Here is a 25,173-nt window from a genome sequence, read left to right as displayed (position 1 = left end):
GAGCAGCAACATCTGCAGTATTTGAACCTGCAGCTTCAGGAACTTCTGTGATTTAGACATGAAGATGTTTTCCTCCTGCACTCAGCACTGGTGAGGCCAAACCTTGAATCCTGTGTTCAGTTTTGGGCAAGTTTCACGACAAGAAAGCCTTTGAGATGCTGGAGCGAGTTCAAAGGGAATGGAGCTGGTGAGCGGCTGGAGCACAAGTGTGATGGGAGCGGCTGAGGGACCTGGGGGTTCAGCTGGAGAACAGGAGCTGAGGGGAGACCTTCTGGTCTCTGAACTGCCTGAAAGGAGCTTGGAGCATGGAGGGGGTTGGTCTCTTCTCCCAAGTAACAAGTGATAGGATGAGAGGAAATGGCCTCAAGTTGCACCAGGGGAGGTTTCAATTGGATATCAGAAAACATTTATTCCCAGAAACGGTTGTTGGGAATTGGAACAGGCTGCCCAGGGCAGTGGTTGAGTCACCATCCCTGGAGGGGTTTAAAAGATGCATAGATGAGGCTCTTAGGTACATGGTTTAGTGCCAGTGTTTGGTTAACACACCTTCAGGGTATCTGCACAGTCAGCTGCTTCTAGTTATGTAAACAACCACAACTGCTTGAAGGTGGGATCTAAGAGTTGTCATAAATACAGGCAAATATCAAAATCTTGCCTCTGAAATAAGTTTAGATGAATGTGCATAATTAGGAAGACTTACCTTGCTTCAAAATGAAACAGAAAACTTGCTTAATGTTTTCTTACCTTTACAAAGAATGCAAAGTTACTTTTAAGTTCAACATGAAAGAAGTCAGAAGAGATCAAAATGTGAAATCAAAGAGGAAAAAGTCATTGATTAAAGCTCAGCAGAAAAGTTCCATGATTTCAAGGGGAAGAATATTGAAATTGTTTTAGTTTTTGTTTTTTAATTAAGGCTGGTTAAAACAAATCAAAATTTATTTCTAGAAAAAGAAAGGATAAAGGGAAAGAAAGGAGCCTTACAGACCTACCTCACTATGCATCAAAACCTGCACATTAATCACGTTCTGTACAGATAAGACACAGGAGAGAGCTTAATTAAATAAGTTTATTGTCTAACGTTTACAGTTGTTACATTGCCGCTGTAAAGTGCGACAGCATAAATAAATTCTCAGCAGGAACATCTCGTTCCACCCCCCCTTTCCCTTCCACGAACGCAGCTTTAGGAACCAGGCCTTGTTCTTCAGACTCACAAAAGCAAAGTGGACGCGAAGTTTCGGTGGCAGTTTTCACGAGGACACGGTTTAAATAAAACTACGGGGCTGCGTTGCTGGCGTGACAGCAGCGAAAATAGGAACAGAAACGCCCCCAACCCTGCGATGCAGCAAATTCACCACAGAACCAGTTACGGGTGAGATGAGTATCAGTCTGGTGAAATGTTTTACGTGTCCACCCTTAGAGCTCAGAGGAAGGTGCCTGGGTGGAGACACCACGGAGGAATAAGGAGCGCTGAGTTCAATGATGGGGAAATGCAAGTTAAAAAAAGTATAAAAAAATTAAATACAGGCTACAAATTTGTCAAGAATACTGGCACACGGCAATCTGAACTCGTATTAAGGACAGGGAAATTAATTTAACATTTTAATGCTGTGTGCAAAAATGTTGACTGATATCGAACTGATACATTTTTACCATCTCACTGTAGTGTTGGAACAACAAGGTAGATGAATTGGTTTCCAGCATTACAGGCAGCACTAGATAATACTTAAACGAGATAATGTAAACTTTATCCTTAAGGCAGCTGGTACTAACGCTGCACACGGGCACTGCTCAATGCCCGTCACAGTAATGGGACATGGAGCACTTTAAAACAAGTAAAAAGATAATAGCATTATTGGACTAAATGATGCGTATTGTCAACATACTTTCCCTTTCACACAAACCATGAACTGTTTGGACATCTAGAAAAATAATGCACCTACTCCTCCGACTTCAGCCTGTTCTTTTACAAATATTTCAAAATACTGATAAATAATAGTGACCGCAAGCAGAATGCCAGTGCCGGACCCAATGGCTCCGAGAAAGTCGGCCAATACTGAAAGGGCCCCAATGCACAAACCACCAAACGCAGCTGCTGTAGGGATATACCTGCACCAACAACAAAACAAAGCATTCATCATCATGAATTGTCACCCAAGGATTCTAACAATACATCTGCTACTAAAACATCTGACTAGAATATTGAGCAACAAATTTAGCGTTGCAAATGCAACTCTGCCATTAGCTCGTGTTATCTTCCATATTGGCACAAACTAAAGCAAATGTTCACTGATAGGAAAGCTGTGGGAATAATCGAACACTGGCAAAGCTTTTCAATTCATAGTATAACAGTTTTGTGTCTATGAGTGCTATGTAACCTCCACGAGACTAAAAACAACTGCTTGGACTTAAATATGTAGGGATAAAGCTACTTTTCAATATAGATCTTCAGGCTTTGCATACTGCGTAAAATATTGCTTTGGTAGTGTCATCTTAGTTCAGTAATGGTAAATTAAACACCTGTAAAAATCAAGGTATCTTCCTTTAACAAACATGGAAACGTTTCAACCCAAATTCCCTCATCATGCCACTTAAAGACACTACAGGTTAAATCTCTTCCCTACTGCTATAAACATCTTCTATATTACTGGGAAAGGCAACAGCGGGATGGGAAGAATCTTGGCATTTGCAGTGGAAACAGGTTGGAGGTTTTCCCAAGAATATCTGTTCTAACTGACACCTCCCCAGCTTAACCGCCCAGTGGCACCTGGAGTCAGCATCTCCTTACCTGTTGAGCTCGTGAACCATTGAGGTATCTCTGTGGCCTCTCATCACCATTTGCTGTTCTTTGAGTTGCTTGGCAACCTGCAAAAAACCCGTAATTTTATGAAACTTCTGCCGTGTTTCACAGTCACCTGATATTTAGTCACAGCAATAACCGATCAGTTAGTAAATCAGAGGCCGTGTTTGAAAACATTTGGGCATGTTATCAGAACACCTACATCTTTGGCTGATGAGCCAGACACTTCAATCCAAGTCTTCGAGAAGAACGCACAGGATCCCAACATAAATATTATATAAACTATTACATGGACAGGATCGTCAAATATTGCACCCATGGATTCTGGAGGGGACAAGTAGTAGCACAGGCCACCAACTGGATATGAGCGAGCAGGGCCACCGCCACTGACATCCTACGAGAGGGGAACAAACAGGCAATTCGTTATTTCTCACAGACCTCTCACATTCCTGTCCTGTATTTCTAGAGGAATTAATCTTAAGTGTTTTTTAAACAGCTTTTATATACAAAGATTTAAAAGGATTCCAGTTTTATGTTGGTTAAATACCAAAGTCTAACAATGAAGTAATACATACAAATTGGATGTTGTAGGAACAACCCCAGGTTCCAATGTAAGTTGGGGAATGACCTATTAGAGAGCAGTGTAGGGGAAAGGGACCTGGGGGTTCTGGTGGACAGCAGGATGACCATGAGCCAGCACTGGGCCCTTGTGGCCAAGAAGGCCAATGGTACCTGGGGTGGATTAGAAGGGGGGGTCAGTAGGTCGAGAGAGGTTCTCCTGCCCCTCTACTCTGCCCTGGTGAGACCACACCTGGAATATTGTGCCCAATTCTGGGCCCCTCAGTTCCAGAAGGACAGGGAACTGCTGGAGAGAGTCCAGTACAGGGCAATAAAGATACTGAAGGGAGTGGAGCATCTCCTGTGTGAGGAAAGGCTGAGGGAGCTGGGGCTCTTTAGCTTGGAGGAGATTGAGGGGTGACCTCATTAATGTTTACAAATATATAAAGGGTGGGTGTCACAAGGATGGAGCCAGGCTCTTCTCGGTGACAACCAATGGTAGGACAAGGGGTAAGGGGTTCAAACTGGAACACAAGAGGTTCCACTTAAATTTGAGAAGAAACTTCTCAGTGAGGGTGACAGAGCCTGGCCCAGGCTGCCCAGGGGGGTTGTGGAGTCTCCTTCTCTGCAGACATTCAAGACCTGCCTGGACACCTTCCTGTGTAACCTCATCTGGGTGTTCCTGCTCTGGTGGGGGGATTGGATTGGATGATATTTCGAGGTCCCTTCCAATCCCTGACATTCTGTGATTCTGTGAAATAGTTTTATGCACTTTTGAAAAAAGTGGTAAAATACTTACTGCCCACTGTCCTAGTAAGTTCACCAAGAAGTTGCCACTAAAACGAACAGACAACATCTGGGAAATGACGTAGAGGTTGGAAACTAAGGCCGACTGCAGGATGATGGGAATGTTGGAGGTATAAAAGAGCTTGATAGGATAACTACTGTACTGTCCCCGGTATCGCGCAGACTTGATTGGTAAATCAACACGAAACCCCTATGGGAAAGAACGCAAACACACCAAGTTTAGTTCCAAAACAGATGGAATTCCCTGTGTGCCGAAAAACTACTCCTGACCGCAGAGTTCTTGCTGGAAAAACGAGGAATACAAGGTCTGGGACAGTAAAACTCACAAGCTTTCTGCTACAGTCTGGATTACAGATTTTAAGGATCTGTAAGAGTTACTGCTTTGTTGTTTTACACTCCTTTTACATTATTATCTCTCATCTGCTAAATGATATTCCTCTGAAATACACTCTACAGAACAGGGTTTGATAAAAGCCTTTAATGGCTTTTAACTTAATTAGCCACTTAACAGGAGACTTTGTGTAGTCAGACCAGCCTCCTGTTTGCTGGGGCAGGTTCCTATCTGAGGAGACCCAAGAAAAGCCACATGAATTTGAAAACCAGAGAATTCAGTGAATATTTAAATTTAAAAAGAAACACTAGTTAAGTAGTTCAAGAAAATCATAGGGATAATCAATAAGCTATGCATTAATTACATGGTTGTTTTCTAGAACAAATCTCTACCATGCACTCCCCAAATAAGCAAGGTTCTCTAGCTCTGTCCAAAAGCATTATTTTAAGTCAATTACGAATATCACATATATTATTTGTATGATACAACCACTGCAGTTCCAGAATCCGTTTTTAGTAAAATTACTCTCATAGCATGTGTGGCGTTTAATGGAATGTGAGATTACAGCATCCGGCTATAAAATGTAACAGCCATCCTGCCACAGAGGTATATTACTGAAATAACAATACTGAGTTTCTCATTTAAAGCTGAGATCCTTCAGTTACTTCAACTGCACTTTTGCATTTGTCTGTAGGGCCCATGCGCTTTTCTACCTTCACAACTGCAGAGCTACTATGAAGAATTTCTCATTTTACCTGAAAATATATGACTACGGCAAATACAAATACTGTAGCAATCAGGTTCATGAGATTGGGCAAATTCTGTCGGTAAAAAGCTTCTCGCAAAGCCCGGACTTTGTCGGTTCGTGTGGCCAGAAGATGAAATAATGCGATCACAGCACCTTCAAACTCTGTTCCTGCACCAAGCAAAGAAGTACAAGAATTTTAATCTGTAAATTAAAACCTTTTTTTTTTAAAACAAAAGTATCTTTCTTTTGGAAATTTTAAGAATAACATGTGTCATACAATAGGACATAAATCCTGGTACGACAGATATAACACAGTACAGGATTCTGTTTTAGCATATAGAATGTAGAATAATCTACCAAAACATTATACCTGGTGGAAACAAAAATAAAAGCCACACACATGAACACATGAGAGAATACTCTCTTTGTTCTTGTTTTCTGGAGGCAGAAGAATTATTAGAAGGAAGAAATAATAAACAAAGATAGAAAATAGCTTTAGAAAAGCAGCCATAAAATGCAATAGACAGAACTACTAAAAATCAGGTGAAAATGAAAGTGAACTAAAAACGTAGGTTGGGATTTCAAATGTTATGTATTAAAGTCATTAACCTATTGATGCGAAGGGGCTGTGTCTGAAGTTGTACTGCCAGGGCCTCAGGACAAGCAGATGTTGTCAAATGTTGGCTGAGGACTGAGATCTGAAGCCTCTGAAGAACCAAACTAACTTAAAGCAATTTGGAAGCACCGACTACAACAGTATCCCACAGACACCACCAACAGCTGGATCATAAAACACTCCTCTGAACACAGAGAATTTCTCATTTTCTCAATTTCTATGGACTAAATTATGTTAAAACCAGACTATTTCCGTTTGGAAATGCAAGAATCTTCAGTCAAGGGGCTTTGAGTCCCATTTTAAATACTGCAATTCAAATCAGCAAAAGTAAACTTGTAAGTTATTAATCTTCACGTAAGTCAGACCACATTTTCATCTTCGGTGTTGGACAATTGACTTTAGAAGCTAATGATCATACATCAAACATTTTTCATAGCCATTTAATTAACATCTGATAGTTTATGTACAGCACACACCCACTGAAACATGTTGTAATTAATTGTAATCGCACACGTACCTCTGCCAGTGTTGATGGTAGTGGGACTAAAAGCCTTCCAGACAATGGTTTCACAGATATTGGTGGCAATAAAGAGGGAAATACCAGACCCCAAACCATAACCTTTCTGTAGCAACTCATCTAACAGCAACACAATCAAACCAGCAACAAACAGCTGCAGGAAAAGAAACAGAAGTGAGCGGAAACAAGAAGAAATCAAGTCAGGAATTACATATTCATTCCCTGCTCCAGTATTTTCATCATGCTGGAGAGCGATCACGAAGTTTTTCAGCTAAATACCATTCATGCAGCGTTTGTGCCCTCTCACGTCCAAACGCCCGCGCGTCTCACCTGGCAATGATCCCTGTGACGTCTCAACACTGACGCCAGCGAACAGATTACTCAGCAAGCACTTGTTTCAAATAAGCGTTTAAGTTTGTGCATTTGCTGCTTTGTCTCAAAGCTGCATCTGTGCCATTGAGTGGCGAGCGTTCCACGGCACTGAGCAGCAGCTACTGCGTTCAAACTCTATCAATTCCTCTATTTCTAATCAAACAGCCACTCCTATCTGAAATATTTTCGATATTAACTATCCCAACTCTCTCCTCCTTTATGGAATATTTAGAATTTCTCCTATGTAGACAGACAGATACAAAGGATGATGTTTACATAAATAAAGGGCAATCAGATATAGATTTTTCCTTCTAGCTATACTGTATCTAACCAGTCTCAGTTACACACAAAACAGCTCATTACAAACCTGAATTATAATAAGAAGACAAATTCCAGCACCCATTTCAGCAGGATCTCCATACATTCCAGTCATAACATACACAATGGCTTGCCCAATGGTAATAATCATCCCAAATACTAAAACAAGAGAGAAAGCAAATCCTTTAAAAAAAAATCTGCTGAAATCGCCTACCAAAGAAATCTCACATGTAGTATCACTTAGGCAGGCTGCTTTCCCAAGAATAAAAATACGCTTATTAATTTTAATTGGAACAGCGCTTACATTTCTGAGCTCCGTTGAACAAGGCTCTGTCTTTTGGGGTATCACCGACTTCAATGATCTTCGCCCCAGCCAGCAGCTGCATGATCAAACCAGATGTCACAATGGGTGAGATACCTAATTCCATCAAAGTACCTAAACAGGAAGAAAAATTAACACAATTGCCATTCAAGCATCTCTCCTAAAGAATTAGACCCTGAGGATATCAGGTCTGGTGAAAGGTTTCTGACCTATAAGGAACATTTTTCATAAGCCCTCAAAGATATACATTCCAGTACAGGTACGATCAAAACAAAGACTGTTATCTCCTCACAAAAGAAGGGTGTTGTGTTAAAATCTAATTTTGATGGCAACACGAGAAACCTACATATTAATTCTAAATATTTTTGTGAAACCATGCTAACACTAAAAGTTGATGCCCAATGAAGCTTACCAGGCGCTAGCTGGCTTTCTGGCATATAATATCAAGGAACTTTTCACTGGAAGGTGTCTTGTCCCTGGTGGTCTATTCTGTTAGTGCTTCAGCTGTCACATTTGTCAAAAGTTTAATTTGGAAGAACACAAAAAAGATGCTGCAGATCCACAGTGGCTGATAATGCCACTCTCGGAATCACTGACTCTAGTTAAGAGCACAGAAGTTTGGGGTTAAACGAGTTCTTAACAAAACAAACAAGGTCATTAAGATGCTCTACTCTACCAACTCACCTACTGGTACAATGTCACCGAGGTGTCACCTTCCAACTGTTCACAACTCGAACAGCGTGATACGACTTCATAGAACACTACCTGCTGCCGCACATAGGTGGATATTCCAAAAAACCTGCCTGGTTTTCCCTTCCAATCACTTCATCTGGTGTAATACAAACCAGGGCATCACTCCCTTTGCTTGTATCCTCAGACCGATGCACCTGTAACACCAGAACACTTGATACTCTAATTTAGAAATATTCTCAGCAAGGTCTTGTTCAACCACTGACACCTGGTTGAATTATATTATAATGTGGTGTGGGTGCAGAGCTCAATGTACACAGAGCAACTAAACTCAGAAAAATAGCCCACCTCTTGCCTGTACAATATACTCTCCCATCTCAATACAGAAACGTTCTTCCACATCCTCTTTTTACAATGCTGTTGCTTCAAAAAGATCACTTTTTTAAATTTAGCTTGTCCTTTGGCTAATACAATTTTTTTTTCTCCTATTCAAAGATATTGAAAGCTTAAAAAAATAAAATGTTGAAAATTTGGATGAAAATTTAAAAAATTTAACTACCAAGTGATGAAACTCTCCACATTTCCCAAGCTAGAAAGAAAACAAGTTTGAGTATGGACGCATTTTACGAGTTTAACATTCAATTAAGGCAGATCAAATTACTTTTGTACCTTCTTTTACATTATCACTCAAGGGACATAAATAATGCGCATTTTTTCTGGCACTAAGTCACAACATCCACCAGGGAGATTCAAAAGAGAATCAGCTTTCTATTCTATTCTATTCTATTCTATTCTATTCTATTCTATTCTATTCTATTCTATTCTATTCTATTCTATTCTATTCTATTCTATTCTATTCTATTCTATTCTATTCTATTCTATTCTATCCTATCCTATCCTATCCTATCCTATCCTATTCTATCCATTTAAGTGTAACTCTGCTCTCCTGTGTAGTACAGTAATGTTCCATCACAAAATTACCAAGAAAATGATTAATAAAAACCTATTTAGCCACAGCAGACTTGTAAAGTCTCAACGAGAATCAGTGACAGAAGTAGCACGATCTGTAAGGTCATATGGAAGATGAAAACAAGTAAAAACTGTATAGAATCATTTAATTATTTTGGTTGGAAGAGACCTTTAAGATCAAAAAGTCCAACCATAACCTAAATCTAGCATATCTATAGCTGATGCACCTCAAAGCTTATTCATCCTCACACCCCAGCTCTGCAGGGCCCCTTCTTTGGTGGAGCTCTCATTCTGTATTCCCCTTTTCCCACACATCTGTCATTTATTCAGAAACTGCTTCTGGCAAGTTCTGCCAGTAACTTGTTCAGAAACTTCAAGTTATATATATATATATATATATATATATATATATATATATATATATATATATATATTGCTGCTCAATAATACTGTTAGCTGCCCCTTCCCTCTTACAGTATAAGGAAAAGGTGACTGTCCATTCCCTTCCCACTTTTTTTTCCAGAGATGAAGACTTAAAAGACATTTGGGATATACACATTTCATGGCAAAAACACACTTAGTTTTTTTAAGATCTCTTTCTATAGATTAATTTCTAACTGGGATTTTTCCTGGTGCTTTTTCCTGAGTGTTTTTTCAGTCCCTCTATATCTTTCATGGCACGGCAGATCAGAACTCTGTGCAATATTCAATTTGTACAGACGTGTCTTCTGATCTTTTCAACCAGTTCTTCAGCTACGAGATCTTCCTTCTTATCCCACAATAGCTTTATTTCCTGAAGAGCCTTTAAGAAGTTGTCCTAGTTTCAGCTGGGAAAGAGTTAAGTTTCTTCCTAAAGGTGTAGTGCTGTGTTTTGGATTTAGGATGAGAACAATCCTGATAACACGCTGATGTTTTAGTTGTTAAGCAGTCATGGACTTCTCAGCTTCTCATGTCACACCAGGTGCCCAAGAAGCTGGGACAGCTGACCCAAACTGGCCAAAGGTATATTCCATACTGTTGGAGCAAATAAAGGACCCTGCACTCCGATTCAATGTGAATCATGTTAGAGCCATTTATTACAGAAATAAGCCTCCTTATATATGCAACTATTCTTTGATCACGCATCCACGCTCCAATCATGCATTCACTCATTGGATATCATCTATGCTCACGAGCTGTCCACGCGCTGGAGTCTCACTGCTGATAGGTCCGTTGATTTACGTCATGTTGAGGCCTTGTTATTATAGAAATGCCTCTCTCCCATGGCAGGTCCTGTTTTCAGCTTTCTAAGTTGGCCTTGAAATTCCTTTGGGCCTGGCTAGTTCAATAACAAATCTCCATCTAACAGAAACCCATCCACACCATACCAACTGATGGTATATATGCTCAGTATATACTTTGGGGAAGGTGGCTGGAGGAACCGATACTCAGGAACAGGCTGGGTATCAGCTAATGGGTGGTGAGCAACTGCACTGTCCATCACTTGGTTTATATATTACTATAAATAATACTATTATTATTTTCCCTTTCTGTTCTATTAAACTGCCTTTATCTTAGCCATTGAGGTTTACCTTTTTTCCCAATCCTGTCCCCCATGCCACTGGGAGTGGCGGGTGAACGGCTGTGTGTGCTGTTTAGCTGCTTGCCCGGTTACCCCAGAAATAATCTGAATTTAAGAAGTGTTTCTTGAGCACCTCCCCTATTGTCTGGAGTCTTCATTTCTGCCTAACTACCAGAGTGCTCATTTCAGTTCTAATTTTTAAAAATTTTAAGCATTATTGCACTATGATTTTTTCATATTTTTGTTAGTGTTTGCCCTGATACCAAAATGTAACATGTGAAAGCATTCAAGTCATTATTATTATTATGTGGTTCTTTCATACTCGCATCCTAGAGTCTACACATTGTTCAGTTAAATCTGTTAAATGTTATGTCTTTGTTAAATATTATGTCCTCTCTCTTGGAAACCTTTACTTATCCAACAGCAAGAAAATGAGGATGTCAAAAACTTTAGGTTTACCTCACATCCTCCAATGTCATCTAGTCAGTTGACTTAGATGAAAATTAACTTTCCACTCCTGCTTTTTATTGACTTCACAGTCTCTTAGTCTCTCCTTGGACGCTGTTATCCTGCTGTCTGGGTAGTGGATAGCATCTTTGGTAGCATATGCTGCTAGCGAGACATGAATTAGATATGCAACTTCTGCAGTAGAGTTTGAAACAGATAACGTATTTACCTTGATTTGTTACCTTCACTAGTGCGACACAATTTGCCATTCCTAAATAATTTGTACCTTCACACTAGAGGGTTCCACTGATTTTCTTTCAACCAATTTTCCAAGATACAGATGAGGTCAGTGTCCTCATTTAGAGTCAGGCACACCAGGTCACCCATCTTAGATTTTAAACTACTTGCAATACTTTAAAGTCTTCTTATAGATTTGGTTGGGATCTATTTGTATATTCTCAAATAAGTTACTTTAGCTTTGCTAAACTATTAGCCTAATGATCTTTGCCCTCAGCTTTCCCACCTACAAATTTTTCACCCATAATGTTGCCAAAATATTATGAGGTGTAACTGACTTGCACATATAAGGTATTTTCTACTCAACGCCCTGATACTGCCCGTTAGGCTGTTCAGAAGGGGCAGGGGAAAGGACTTCCTATCCCATATATTAATCAGAAAGAGACCTCTCTAAAATTCAAAACAGAATCATCCCAGAACTTGACAAGCAAGATTAATCTCATCTGCATGTCAAAGGAAACCCCATTCCTAAGATGAAGTACTCCTTAAGTATCAGTCAATTTTAATTACATCAGTGTTACAAACTTCACAAAGTATTTCAATGTGACATCTGAGTTGTATGAAATTTAACAGCCAACCATTTTTCTCCTGCTTATATCGATACAAAACAGAGAAAGGAATAATCTACTAACCTCTGTTTGACGCAAGAATGACTCGCATCCAATAGAAAGGATCTGCAGAATCTGACGACATGATTCCAAACAAAGGGATCTGTCCAAGCACACGGCGGCATTAAACACAGACACAAAGCAGCCATGTATGAATCCAAAATTCTTAATGTATAATGATTCAGCTGTTACACTGTTTAATAACATTTATTCCAACTTTTTTTTTTAATTAAACCAGAGCAACTGACACCATCTATTTTAATCCTCCAACCGGGGTATGACTCAGAGGACTAAACTAAGATCTTTCTACTGGAAAAAGAAGAAAGCCCTAGAAAGAAGAGTTAGTGCAGATAAAACACATTACTGAAGATGTAAATGCCTGTCATATGCAGGTAAGGAGTACTACACCCTCTCAAAAGAACAGAAAAAAAAACATTAAAAAATAAGGTAGCCACCCCAAATCATTAACAGAAAGGGGAAAAACATTACATGATATTCCATTATTTATTTTGCTAATTTTTCTGTGGCAATTTTTAGTTAAAAAGAGGAGCAAAGTGCAGGAAACCACCTTTGAGAAGACAGATGAAAGCAGGGGGTTTTATGTTTTTTTAAACAGTCCTAAACATTGTATTGTATTTCAGTACAAATTAAAGACATAGCATAAACTACAATGTAAATATTTTCCTACAGCACGTTCATATGTTCAAATTCTACAGCTGCATTCTAAAATATCCCACACGGAAGTGTCAAAGCCAAGTTTATACAAAAACTACAATGTTCCAGATGTCAATTCTGAGGGATTTTGAGCTCTTTGAAAATCTTCTCAATCACAAAACCAGTAGAAAAGGGATCCAGGCAATCTTCTAGATTAACTCCTGAAAACTCTGCTCTGCATCACCTGATTTTCTGCTCAATTACGATAATCTTTTGTACAGTTTCAAAGTCTTGGTTACGCATCTATCCAGCAGCGAGGAAACATGGATAAACTACACGTTCTTCTATCTCTATTGTCATTCCCACCTCCTCCTCCCAAAAGAAAAGGTAGGTTTGAGAGCTGAGTTTTAGCTTTTCAGCATCACTTCACTGTTAAAAGATTCTTAAACCAGAATCTGACTGCAATGAGTAAGTTCAAGTGGATAACTATAACCTAAAAAGCCTGATTCTCAAGATGTGCAGCTCATTTTAGATGTTTTAAGAGGTATAAAAGTTCTAAAATAATATGTTTCATTTAATACATGGATTCTCATTTTCTGCGATATCTACACATTCTTTAAAAAAACAACACTATCTGTTTGCAACCCCAGTACGGGTTCTAGGAACTCCTGCAACTGTGAGTAATAAAGATCACGTAAATGTTTACAAAGACCTGCATTGTGGAGGACTTTTAGTCAATGTCTTTGTCAGTATATTCACAAAAACAAGTTCTAAATGTCAACTTAAACACCTCAGAAAAACATTTTCCTGTAATCTTTATAATCCCTCAGCTTGTTCAAGAGGAATCAGGTAAAAACAGTTTTATTTCACTTCCAGACTTGTCACTACTAAAATTTAAATTTAGCTATCAACAGAGAGTAAAGAATGCAGAAAATTGCTCAGTTTGTTTATACTACTCAGTGAATAATTAGCTTGGCTCATACCCTGAAGCCAGTATCATCATTCACAGAATCATTTCAGTTGGAAGAAACCTTCAGGATCAATGAGTCCAACCATAACCTAACTCTGGCACTAAACCATGTCCCTAAGAACCTCGTCTAAATGCCTTTTAAACGCCTCCAGGGATGGTGACTCCACCACTGCCCTGGGCAGCCTGTTCCAATGCCTGACAACCATTTACGGCAATAATTTTTTCCTAATATCCAACCTGAACCTCTCCTGGTGCAACCTGAGGCCATTTTCTCTTGTCCTATCACTTGTTACTTGGGAGAAGAGACCAACCCCCTCCATGCTACAACCTCATTTCAGGCAGTTGTAGAGAACGAGAAAGTCTCCCCTCAGCCTCCTGTTCTCAAAGATTTGACAGGACCCTTCAGATAACAAGAAAAAACATTCTGTGTTTTAGACTAAGTAGAAAGCACTAAGTTTCTGAACAGACATACAAACAGCAATAAAGACTATTTCAGGGAATCACGTTTCTTTAACTGAACTTTACTTAACCAGAAAAATACATAACTGGAACTGGTAGGTCAACATGAAACAAGAACTTCTCACTCTTTTAACATTCTATTTTACGTATACAGAATGCACATTTCCCAAAACAGAGAAAACATCAACACCTACCTGGCAGCACACTAAGAAAATGAAGAGCGTGATGGCCGTCCATAGTACCTTCTCTCTGAACTGGATCTACAGAACACATTTTAGACATTAATGTGTTTCTTGTACACAGAATTTTCATTGTACTCTCACATTAGCACTATATACTCTATCATTCAGAATTAAATTCTAAGATATTGAACCAGAAAGCATCATGTCTCTTTAGAATTTATTTTTAACATGATTTCTGATTTTATAGGGAGAGACAGTCATGGGCTTCTGTATAGTCGAAGAAAACTTATATCGGATCTGGCAGACAGGGTAGGTGACATTCAATTGGGAGAATATATTTTACACGTATTATTCTATTATAGTGGTTATTTACAGAAAAGCAACAGCATGGCTAAAAACATGGACATACCAGAACAAACACAAAAGATAATGCAAAAAACCCTTATCTTCAGTGACTAGTGCTCTAGGCTTCAACAGACTGGAGGCACTGTTTTGTAAGGCTGGAAGTCATTAAACTAAAGCACTACAAAGTTTTTAAAGAGATTTAACTGCTGTGAAGGCAAGCGATAAAAACCAGAAGAGCCATGAATGAGTTCTGGATTGTAATTCAAAATATTTAGAATTAAGTTCTTCAAAAGGTGTTAGAAGAAGCTTAAATTCACCATTAAGTTCAGGGACACAGATCACAAAATAATTTTTAAAGACTTGTTTTATCCTCTAAAATATTTTTATAGATGAAGATTATATACTACTCTTAAAAGAATGTCAGATCAATGGTCATTAGTCCCTAATGCAACGAAGAGAATCTCAGGGTCACAGCATTGGAGGCAACTCTAACTAGTGCCAGGTGCAAGAAGAGAAGAATCACAAGATGTAAGTTTGAACCAGAGGATTACCCAAAGTGTGAAACAGAAATAAATTCACTTGGAGAGACCAGAGAACCGAGGTGCAGCGTTAGGTTCAAGTTCCCACCTCTCCTCCATGGACCGTAAACATTAGGATAAGTGTGGTCACTGTAGACAAGAGTAGAGCAGCTACTAAAACGGGACATGAACTAACGTGTAAGAGAGAGAAATTCTAGTTTTGTGCCTTCAACCACTGAATCTGCCTGTAAAGAAGTAACAACAAAAAGGATTAGTGCCTGGGTTTGTAGGTACTGAACACTCACAGACAAGAAACTACCGTCCAATGCAGCAGAACAACTTCTGAAGCTAAAGAAAAACCAGAAGCGCTCTGTATCTTTGTAAGTGAAAGCATACACTTACTTAAATTAAATTACAGGGATTGTTTTGTTCTATTTACTGATATTGTCTCACTCTTTTAAAAGAGGCCAGATGCTAAAAATACTTACAGTACAAAGTTAAAAAAAGGAAAATAGTGACAGCAACAAATAAATCCAAACGGTGTCTTGTGTCAGACTTTATACAGTGCTGACCCACTTTACCAAGTGTTGTTTGAACTCTACAAGTCAGATTTTAAGTGCAGACTTTTAAAAATAAAAAAGTTTAGCCAAATTCTCTCTGCAGCCCAACAGTTCATCTTGGCTTCTGAGGTATCACACACTCTACAACTGCTCTGGCTCTCTCTGTACCTGCGGTGAATGTGAGCATCAGAGAAATTCTGCACCACCCAAATCACAGTTATTCACAAGGAAAATAGTCTCTGTGATTCAAAAAGAAAAAAGAAAAAGGAGGGATCCGAATCCATCAGTCAGAAACAGCAAGATACAGACTGGTACCAAAATATTCCAGCCACAAATGATAACTAGCACAGGACATTTCATCATCTGATCAGATTCAATGGGACGTTTTATTCCTCTGACATTTTTCTTAAAACTTGTGAAAATGAGGGACTTCAGCATCACCTTCTTGGTGTTCTGAACAGTGTTCTACTCAGAAAAATCTGAATATGAACTGATACTACTAACTACAAAAAGTAGCAATTGCTTCTGTTAGTCAAGTTGGCCAAAATACAAAAGCAACACTCCCTAGTGCCAGAAGCAGCCCGCCTCCCTTACCAATAACAGCAAAATGATTCAATGAGAACCCAACTAAATCCAACTTCATCTTCACAATCAATACAATTTTAGAAAAAATAGATTTCTATTTTGTTATCCTCATTTCTTGTCCCGGCCTTAACCAACACACTACAACTAATGATGTCTACCAGTGACAGATTGTAAGAAAACAATAAATAACCAAAAATTACAGTTATATAGAATGACCAGGGTCACTTGATAAGACTATACAAAAGCAAGGAACATAACTTCAAATGGTCAAAGGACTCATCGGTCTAAGAAAAATGTTCCCAATTATATTTTAACTTCAAATTCGTACAAATCTAGCAACTGGCAGTCATTGCCTAGGCAGTGACCTAGTTAGAAATAAAGACAAAGTGACCCAAATAGCAAGGACAGGAATCTTGGCACCCCTCTGGGCATCCTTCATCTGCTGATAGAGGACACGGGCAGATCAAGCCCCTCTGCCTCTCTGGCAAACAGAAAGGGATGAGGAAAAATAAAATAATAAAATAAAATAAAATAAAATAAAATAAAATAAAATAAAATAAAATAAAATAAAATAAAATAAAATAAAATAAAATAAAATAAAATAAAATAAAATAAAATAAAATAAATAAAATAAAATAAAATAAAATACAAATCAGAACTGTCAATGAGCTGTAGATTTGTCTTTGCTTCTTCTTTCCATCCACTTCACTAAATAAAAATGTGATGGATGTAATCAGCTAATCAGGGATATGTCATAAATCATCAGCAGAAGATCACACCCAGTTTCACAGCTGCAGAAACAGACATGGGTATGTTCTGCCTACATCTGATGCATCCAAATCTCAGCATCTGCCTCTGGAGATTCCTGCTGTGAAGATGCCTTTATCTGATCTAAACAACTTGTTTGGAAACTTGTTCCAAGAGGGAAAGGTGCTGGAAAGCAACATGGAAAGACGAATGGAGCCAAGAGCCAGGAGATGAATCCCAATCCTTTTAAAAATCAATCCCAGAGGGGAATAATCAGCAGTTTTTAGTGTATCTTCTCCACTCAATCCAGCAGGCTCAGCTATGGTTACTGGCACAAACATCTCTGCATCCAGTCCTAACATTTGGGAATCTCTCACCAACAAAGATTATTGCCTCGGATGGTTTCATGTTTCCAGCTATGTGTTTCCTTTTAAGAATATAGCCCAGAAAGAATTTTCATGTCAGTCATGACAATGAATATTAGCTAAATTTTTTACTCTAATTAGAACCTTTGTCACCTAGGTGATATGTGCTTGAATTTTGTTAGTAAAAAACAGTGGTTTGGTGTGTTTTTGTTTTTCGACAGGGCACATCTCTTTTTGATCTGCAGAAATTAACGCTTTTTCAGCTAGAAAGTGTGCCAAGAAATGGGGAGGATCTTCCAGGTCTCGAGGAATAGAAAGATCAGCTGTAAATGAACTCAGTTCACTGATTTCAGAATGAAGTGTAACATCCAGAAGGTGAACAGGAAGCAATTACCTGAACTATATCACACATCACTTTCCCACTTCGTCAAGTGAATAACAGTTATGGGAGTAGAAATATTTTGTGGGAAAGAAAGAAGTGAATTTGTGGTTCCTGAGTTACAGCACAAGCCTTTACTAAGTAATATATAAGCCAGCACAAAGCCCAGAGTTGTGACCGGTATGCAAAGCCAACACTGGTATCCACAAAGACAAGCTTGAAAACTCTATTTTAGTATATTAAACCAGATCAAATCATATGGAGTTGAAACTAAATAAACTTAGTCTAGAGATGAGACTTAAAAAATAGTGAGTAAAATTACCAAGTGGAACAACTTATCAGAAGGATGTCAAGAACTGATAATCATAATCAACTTTCACCTTAACATGGATTCTCCCTCGTCTAAAGAACACATTGTACTTTAAGGCCCACTCTCTGTATTTATATCGGAGTGTGGACCTGAATATCAGAATGTTCTCCTGTCTGCAAACCAATCAAAGTACGAACATAATGCGGCACTCACTTTTCTTTCCGGTTTCTGGATTTCGGGTAACACAGCACAGAATGGCTTAATAACTTCTAAAAATTTTACTGTTCCAGAAAAACAAACACACACAAAAAGAGATAAAAATACGTTAATGAACCTTTATGAACTTACAAAACTTCGTACAACTTTATATTTAACTTCTGTGGGGGAAAATTAAGTGTAACACTTCATAAGTTAATTATTTCACCAACACGCACTTTAACTCAATGTCTGAAAACTAATGCTCTCTTCTTAAAACAGCTGAAAACAGGGCAAAAGATGTAAAAGAGAATTCTTGTTCTAATCAGATCTGGCCCATCCTTTTTTCCACAGCTGGAATCATTTTAGGTGAGAAACAGCACTGTATATATCACCAGAAGAGAAATAAACTGTATTCCATCTAAAAATAAATGACCTAGTATAGGTCTGTGCTAGTTTAACACAGAAGCAAAGGACACTGACATAAAAAAGTATCTATATGGAGATAAATATCTTACGTTTTACATAAATATTTGAGAAAATAATTCAAGTGCTAAAATATGTTTAGAAATCATAATTTAAATCACTGCAACACATATTCTGATAAGAACTTCAAGGCATTTTATTTAACTTTTGATACATCTCTCTTCACAGTTTCTCCTTGAAAAATGCAGTAAAGCTCAACAGTGTGAGCTCTTATTTTTTGGGGGGGGGCGGGGAAGGTACATATACTTGGTGGGGAGTTTATCCTCCAAAACTCATACATTATTCCCAGCCCTGACGTATTTGGAAAACCATAGAAAACAATCATCAGCACCTCTTCAAAGAAAATGCGTTTACTACACCGCAAGCCAGTTTAAGCAACATTTTGGTCAAAATGCCGTGTTTATTTTACACTTTGCTGTAAGGCATTTCTCCTTTATTCCAAGCCCTCAGGTCATCAGAAGATGCACAGAATCACAGAATGTCCTGAACTGGAATGGACCCACAAGGATCATCGAGTCCAACTCCTGTCCCTGCACAGGACAACCCCACAGTTCACACCATGTGTCTGAGGGTGTTGTCCAGTCTCTTCTTGAACACTGTCAGGCCTGGGGCCGTGACACCTCCCTGGGGAGCCTGTTCCAGTGTCCAGCACCCTCTGGGTGAAGAACCTTTTCCTCATGTCCAACCTGAATCTCCCCTGGCACATCTTGCTCCACAGAAAGCGACGCGGCTTCCGTGTTAAAATATTAAGCCCAGAGGGAAAAAAAAAGATAAAAATCAAACCAAAACACCACAAGGCGGTGGCCGGTCTCACCCTGTGCCCGGCAGCGCGGAACCCTGCCCGCCTGGGGCTTTCCCGCTGCCGCCGCCTCCTCGGGGCGGCCCCTCAGCCACGCGGCCGCCTCAGCCCGCCGGGCCGGCGGCCGGTCACGTCCTGCCCTCACAGCGACAGCGACCCCCTCGTCCCGGGCCGCTGGCTCTGGGCCCGAGCGGGCTCCCCAGGCCCCCCCCCCGCCCCTGTCCGTACTCACTGCCCATGGCGGCGGGGCCGGCGCCTCAGCCGCTGTCACCGCCGCTGCCTCCGCCGCCGGCCGGCGCCGTCACGTGACGCCGGCCGCAGGGCCCCACCGCCTTGCGCTCAGGCATCGCTCCGGACGACTATCCCTACCCGGAGGAGGCGGTGTTACCGACGCGACGGGGATAAAGCGATATCGTTCCCCGCTAAAGGCTCGCTGAGCGCCGCCCGGCTCTCCTTTCTCCGAGGCGAGGGGAACAGGATCCGCGGCGAGGGTGAATAATCGCCGCCACGGACCGGATCAGGCTGTCAGCGGGCAGCTACAGCGGCGGAGGACCCGGGGTCCGCTGCGTTCCCAGAATGCTCTGCGCGCCGTGAGGGGCTCTTCTCTCGGGGCGCCTATCGCGCCGCTGGAACTTATTTTATTTCGTTTTGTGTGTAAGGAGGGAAATATCTCCTTTTCCTTCTCACTCTGAATCGCAGCCGTGTGCTTCAGGTGCGGTTTTGTCTGTCAAACCCCCTCGGTTCTTCCAGGGAAGAACTGCCTAGAGAGATACAGCATACACCATGAAGAGTTCTATTATAGCCTAAATTCAGCCTCCCACTGCTGGTTTAGTTATGCTGTGAAGAGCAGTGATTCCCCACCCTTCCTTTCGCTTACTCCCTGCTTGATAAAGGTATGCCTGAAAACTTGGAAGTATATGTACTTTTCACAATAAATCTTTGTACTTCCAAATATACATAATAATCTCATTAGTTACTGTATCAGTTGAATTGGTCAGTAAGAAAATAGTCACATTTGACATTAAAGTGGCCGTTAAAGTGCGTGGGAGAAGTTTGTACTTTACATAGAAACTATTGGAATAGAATAAAAGTTGATTTTTTTAAATGCTCTGGAAAAAAATATGAACAAACCTAGGTTATAAAATCAGTTTACTGAGTATATGTAATCCATGTGAATTACTAATTTACTCCAATATTGAACATGTTAGAATTAGTCTGAGTTATGGTTGGACTGGATGATCCTGAGGGTCTCTTCGAACTGAAATGATTCTGTGTTACCTTTTATGTTATTTTAGTCTGGGGATTTTTTTTTTGTATCTTATTTCTCTTTTATAAGGGAAAAATGGTGTGGAACAAATATATATTCATATGTTGTAGGGGACTAATGCGCTTTTTGCCAGTGTGTAACCAGAATGTATCGAATTTAGCCTGGGAGTTCATACAAGGGTTTGTGCATCTTTGGAACCAGATGGACTAGGGGACGGGTTCATTGGCAGAAGGACTTAAATTTACAATGATTGGTTTGAATCTTACAAAAATACTGGAAAATGAGTTTAAAAACCTTAATCATACAGGGGGAAACACCACATGGGGAATAACTGAGTCCCATTTTCTTGAACGGAAAGAGGGACAGCCATGGAAAAGTAACAGGACATGGACTGAACACACAAAAGCTCTGTATCAACTCCCTAGCGATGCTACCTGGGAAGAGTTGGGGAACCAAACTTGTTATCCATCCCATAATGTCACCTCTGTTGCCGTTCCTTGTATCATAGTGCTGTGGTGGGATTCCCCCTCTGAAGGTAGTTATTTTGAACACGAATACAACATATGTTGGAATGCAGATCGGTGTATACATATCCCTGACAAAACAGGGGAAATTCACCTTATTAACTGAACGAGATATGAATGGGCCTGGTCTTTGAAACAACTAATCCTGACAGCTCTTTCTCCTCCACTTCTGACCTCCCTGTTGGGACAGCAATTAAATGGGCAGTGAGTGCTCCAAATTGTATGAATTGTCAATCTAAACTTCCGATTGGGGAAATTCTGTGTTGGTCCAGTCAAAAGCATAGGAACATCACCCCAAACCATGATATGACAAGAGATCCCCTGTTGAATTGTTCCCAAATAATCAATTGTTCCACTGGCGCAGGTGACCCATTAGAAACTTGGTATATCCCAGAGTTAAGGACCATCACAGAATCCTGGACGGGTGATCTCTTTCTTTCTCATAACACAGGGCAGAAGCCCCACACCTGGTGAGAGTTTTTGCACATTTTTGCTTTAATAAATATTATGTATTTACAGACTTCGAGTGCTGACTCACTGAATCTGAGTCACTTCTTCCCTGCTGTGCTGGCGGGACGTGACACTGCTGTTTTTAATGAAATGTTCAACATCTTATTCCTTCAATGTCTTTTTTTTCTTCTAGTCTTGCACTTCTCTCTGAAAATCCCATACACACCACAGCTCTTAAGTGCTGTAACACTTCCTCTCTTTCAAGGTAGCTTTTTGCTGTCTAACAGCACAAAAAGCTTCACTTCTGCTTGTATTCTTTCCTTGGTTAGATAACCAAACCCGCACAGGCTGTGTGGGAGCAGTGCGCAGCAAGGTCAGGTTCAGGCCACGTGAAACTCAACGTACGGAGTCTGTTCTTGCCGTGTTTGTATTGTCGTAGTGGAAAAAATGTGGTTTTACGTAATCAGCTTGGAGTCAAGGCTTATGATTGTGCTCCATGACCTTTTTCGCCACAGCTGCAGCCAAAGCCACATTACTCTGTGGCCTCCTTTTTCTAGTTATCGATGTAGAAGGTCTTTGGGAGCAGACCATTAGGAAAGAAATTGTACAAAAAATACTGAGCATGACACAAGTGCCTGTTTGGGCAAAATATCTAACAAACTAAAGTAAACACCCCAAGCATTATATCCAAAGAAAATGTAACCATATCCCTGTGAAAGAGCAGCTGGTGTTACTTGATAATATTCACAGTTAAAAGCAGCAAGAAGGACAAGCAGAGCCCCAGCTGTTCTCAGGAAAGGCAGTTTCAACCTGGAAGAGTCTAGTGCCCAGGGACCATGGCAAGAAATCCTTGGAAATCTCAGAGCAGAAATTTAAACCAGAATATGTCTTGATAAGATAAAACTGTTCAGAATGCATAAGAAGCAGTGAAGTTTGTTAGAGCAAACGTGATTTCATCTCGCTGTGATGGAAGTCATGTGAAACAGAACAAAGACTACAGAGGTTACTTTTGGGTCATATAGAGTTAATGAATTAATGTGTGAATTCATTAAGGTAAAATACCAAAGTATGCTTAGGAGCTGCTTTTTGGAGGCATTTCCCCAGGTGAATGTGCGCCCTGCCTGTGATCTGCCCTTCCTCACCTACTGGGACTTTGAGTCTGGAAGTGCTGAATTTGTTTAAATGCCACTTGTTTCTTTTCAAAAAGGTCTTTGGCATATGGTAGGTTTGGTTTATTCAATCATGCTCCTCAGATGACTTTGAGAAGAGAAGGGAGGTGCCAAATCCACACTAACTAGACAAGAAAACAAAAAAACACTGGGAAAAATGCTGTGGTGACAGAGGAGCTGCAGTGGGGTAGCAGGAGGGCAGTCAACACCAGGGTCAGCCTGGGCAGCTTCATTATTCTGCTTAACCTCAATATTTTGGTCATTTCTCCTTTACTTCCCAATACAGACTCTCCCCAGGTAACTATAGACTGGTCAGCCTCACCTCCATCCCTGGGAAGGTGATGGAACAGCTTATCCTTGGTGCCATCTCAAGGCATATCAAGGATAAGAGGGTCATTAGGGGCAGTCAACATGGCTTCACCAAGGGGAAGTTGTGCTTGACCAACCTCTAGACTTTTATGAGGACATAACCAGGTGGATAGATGATGGTAAAGCAGTGGAAGTGGTCTATCTTGATTTCAGTAAAGCATTTGACACAGTCTCCCACAGCATCCTCGCAGCGAAACGGAGGAAATGTGGTCTGGATGATCGGGTAGTGAGGTGGACTGGGAAACAGCTGAAGGAAAGAAGCCAGAGAGTCGTGGTCAATGGGACGGAGTCCAGTTGGAGGCCTGTATCTAGTGGAGTGCCTCAAGGGTCAGTACTGGGGGCGGTATTATTCAATATATTCATCAATGACTTGGATGAGGGAATAGAGTCCACTATCAGCAAGTTTGCTGATGACACCAAGCTGGGAGGAGCGGCTGACACGCCAGAGGCTGTGCTGCCATCCAGAGACCTGGACAGGCTGGAGAGTTGGGTGGGGAAAAATTTAATGAAATATAACAAGGGCAAGTGTAGAGTCTTACATCTGGGCAGGAGCAACCGCAGGTTCCAGTATTAAGTTGGGGAACGATCTATTAGAGAGAGAGTGTAGGGGAAAGGGACCTGGGGGTCCTGGTGGACAGCAGGATGACCATGAGCCAGCACTGTGCCCTTGTGGCCAGGAAAGCCAATGGCATCCTGGGGTGTATTAGAAGGGGGGTGGTCAGTAGGTCGAGAGAGGTTCTCCTGCCCCTCTACTCTGCCCTGGTGAGACCACGTCTGGAATACTGTGTCCAGTTCTGGGCCCCTCAGTTCCAGAAGGACAGGGAACTGCTGGAGAGAGTCCAGCGCAGGGCAACAAAGATGATGAAGGGAGTGGAGCATCTCCCGTGTGAGGAAAGGCTGAGGGAGCTGGGGCTCTTTAGTTTGGAGGAGATTGAGGGGTGACCTCATTAATGTTTACAGATATATAAAGGGTGAGTGTCAGGAGGATGGAGCCAGGCTCTTCTCAGTGACAACCAATGATAAGACAAGGGGCAATGGGTGCAAACTGCGACACAGGAGGTTCCACTTAAATTGAGAAGAAACTTCGTTACAGTGAGGGTGACAGAACATGGGAACATACTGCCCAGGGAGGTTGTGGAGTCTCCTACTCTGGAGACATTCAAAACCCACCTGGACGTGACACTGTGTAACCTCATCTGGGTGTTCCTGCTCCGGCAGGGGGATTGGACTGGATGATGTTTTGAGGTCCCTTCCAATCCCTGACATTATATGATTCTGTGTGATTCTGTGACAGTGGTGCTGAAACCTTCCCTCAGGGAGCTGCAGTGCCAGGAGCTGGATGTTGACTGCTGTGGTGTAGAGCATTTGGCTACTTAAATGTCTCTGCAGTTGGGAGCAGGGGGAAGTTTGGGAACAAGCTGGCAAAGGATGTTTTGGCCTTTCTTCCAAACACATTGAGATGAAATAGTCACACAAGCAGAAGGGAAAGAGCAGTAATGTCACAAAGCCTTTAGGGAGCCCTAACAGATCACTTGTGGAACTCTGGTTGAGACTCACATTAGTCCTCTAAATAGGCACAGAACTCCCACATACTGCAGAGGGAAGAAGAAATCGCTTTTGGTGGAAGAAGATGGGATACAGAAACCCTCTCAGGACCCTCAGGAGAATCTGCAAGAATGGGAAGACCCATGGTCACTCCTTGCTTGTGAGGGCCAAAGCTGAACTCCTTTTAGTCACTGCCCTCTCCTGCTCAACTTGTCCTTGTTTCTGGAGCAAAGGTGCATTTTGGGAACTTCTTCAAATGGTTTGGACCTCTATCTGCTTGAGTTCCTTCAGAAAACCTGGCTGATCACGCTCCTGTTTTGTCATTTGCTGCTGTTCC

The 25,173-nt window shown here is 40.8% G+C and overlaps 1 protein-coding gene across 2 annotated transcripts; it reads right to left on the bottom strand.

The window, feature by feature from the left end:
- Positions 1 to 1,047: 1,047 nt before the first annotated feature.
- SEC61A2 (SEC61 translocon subunit alpha 2) lies at positions 1,048 to 19,842 on the bottom strand. Of its 2 annotated transcripts, none has more exons than XM_082072023.1 (12): positions 19,745 to 19,842; positions 18,246 to 18,313; positions 14,236 to 14,301; positions 11,983 to 12,061; positions 7,369 to 7,500; positions 7,114 to 7,223; positions 6,375 to 6,528; positions 5,249 to 5,409; positions 4,155 to 4,352; positions 3,000 to 3,191; positions 2,786 to 2,862; positions 1,048 to 2,106 (listed from the first exon to the last, which is right to left on the bottom strand). In XM_082072023.1, the coding sequence occupies exons 1-12, from the start codon at positions 19,749 to 19,751 to the stop codon at positions 1,920 to 1,922; spliced, it is 1,431 nt and encodes a 476-aa protein (XP_081928149.1). In that variant the 5' UTR covers positions 19,752 to 19,842; the 3' UTR covers positions 1,048 to 1,919. The 2 variants fall into 2 exon arrangements, with proteins under 2 accessions (XP_081928149.1, XP_081928150.1); XM_082072024.1 differs by having other exon boundaries at positions 19,741 to 19,759.
- Positions 19,843 to 25,173: the final 5,331 nt, after the last annotated feature.

The sequence above is a fragment of the Streptopelia decaocto genome (assembly GCF_964273445.1).
Source record: "Streptopelia decaocto genome assembly, chromosome: 1".
Lineage (NCBI taxonomy): Eukaryota > Metazoa > Chordata > Aves > Columbiformes > Columbidae > Streptopelia > Streptopelia decaocto.
Note: the sequence above shows the minus strand (reverse complement) of the source record. Positions and strands in the feature narration are given on the sequence as shown.

What these genes read in the sequence shown, in the direction of transcription:
- SEC61A2 (XM_082072023.1), bottom strand. An exon ending in CATTCTTGCGTCAAACAGAG is followed by an intron (nt 7,501 to 11,982) that starts GTTAGTAGATTA and finishes CTTCCTGTTTAG; the next exon opens with GTACTTTGATGGAATTAGGT. An exon ending in ACTTACTAGGACAGTGGGCA is followed by an intron (nt 3,192 to 4,154) that starts GTAAGTATTTTA and finishes CCCCTCTCGTAG; the next exon opens with GATGTCAGTGGCGGTGGCCC.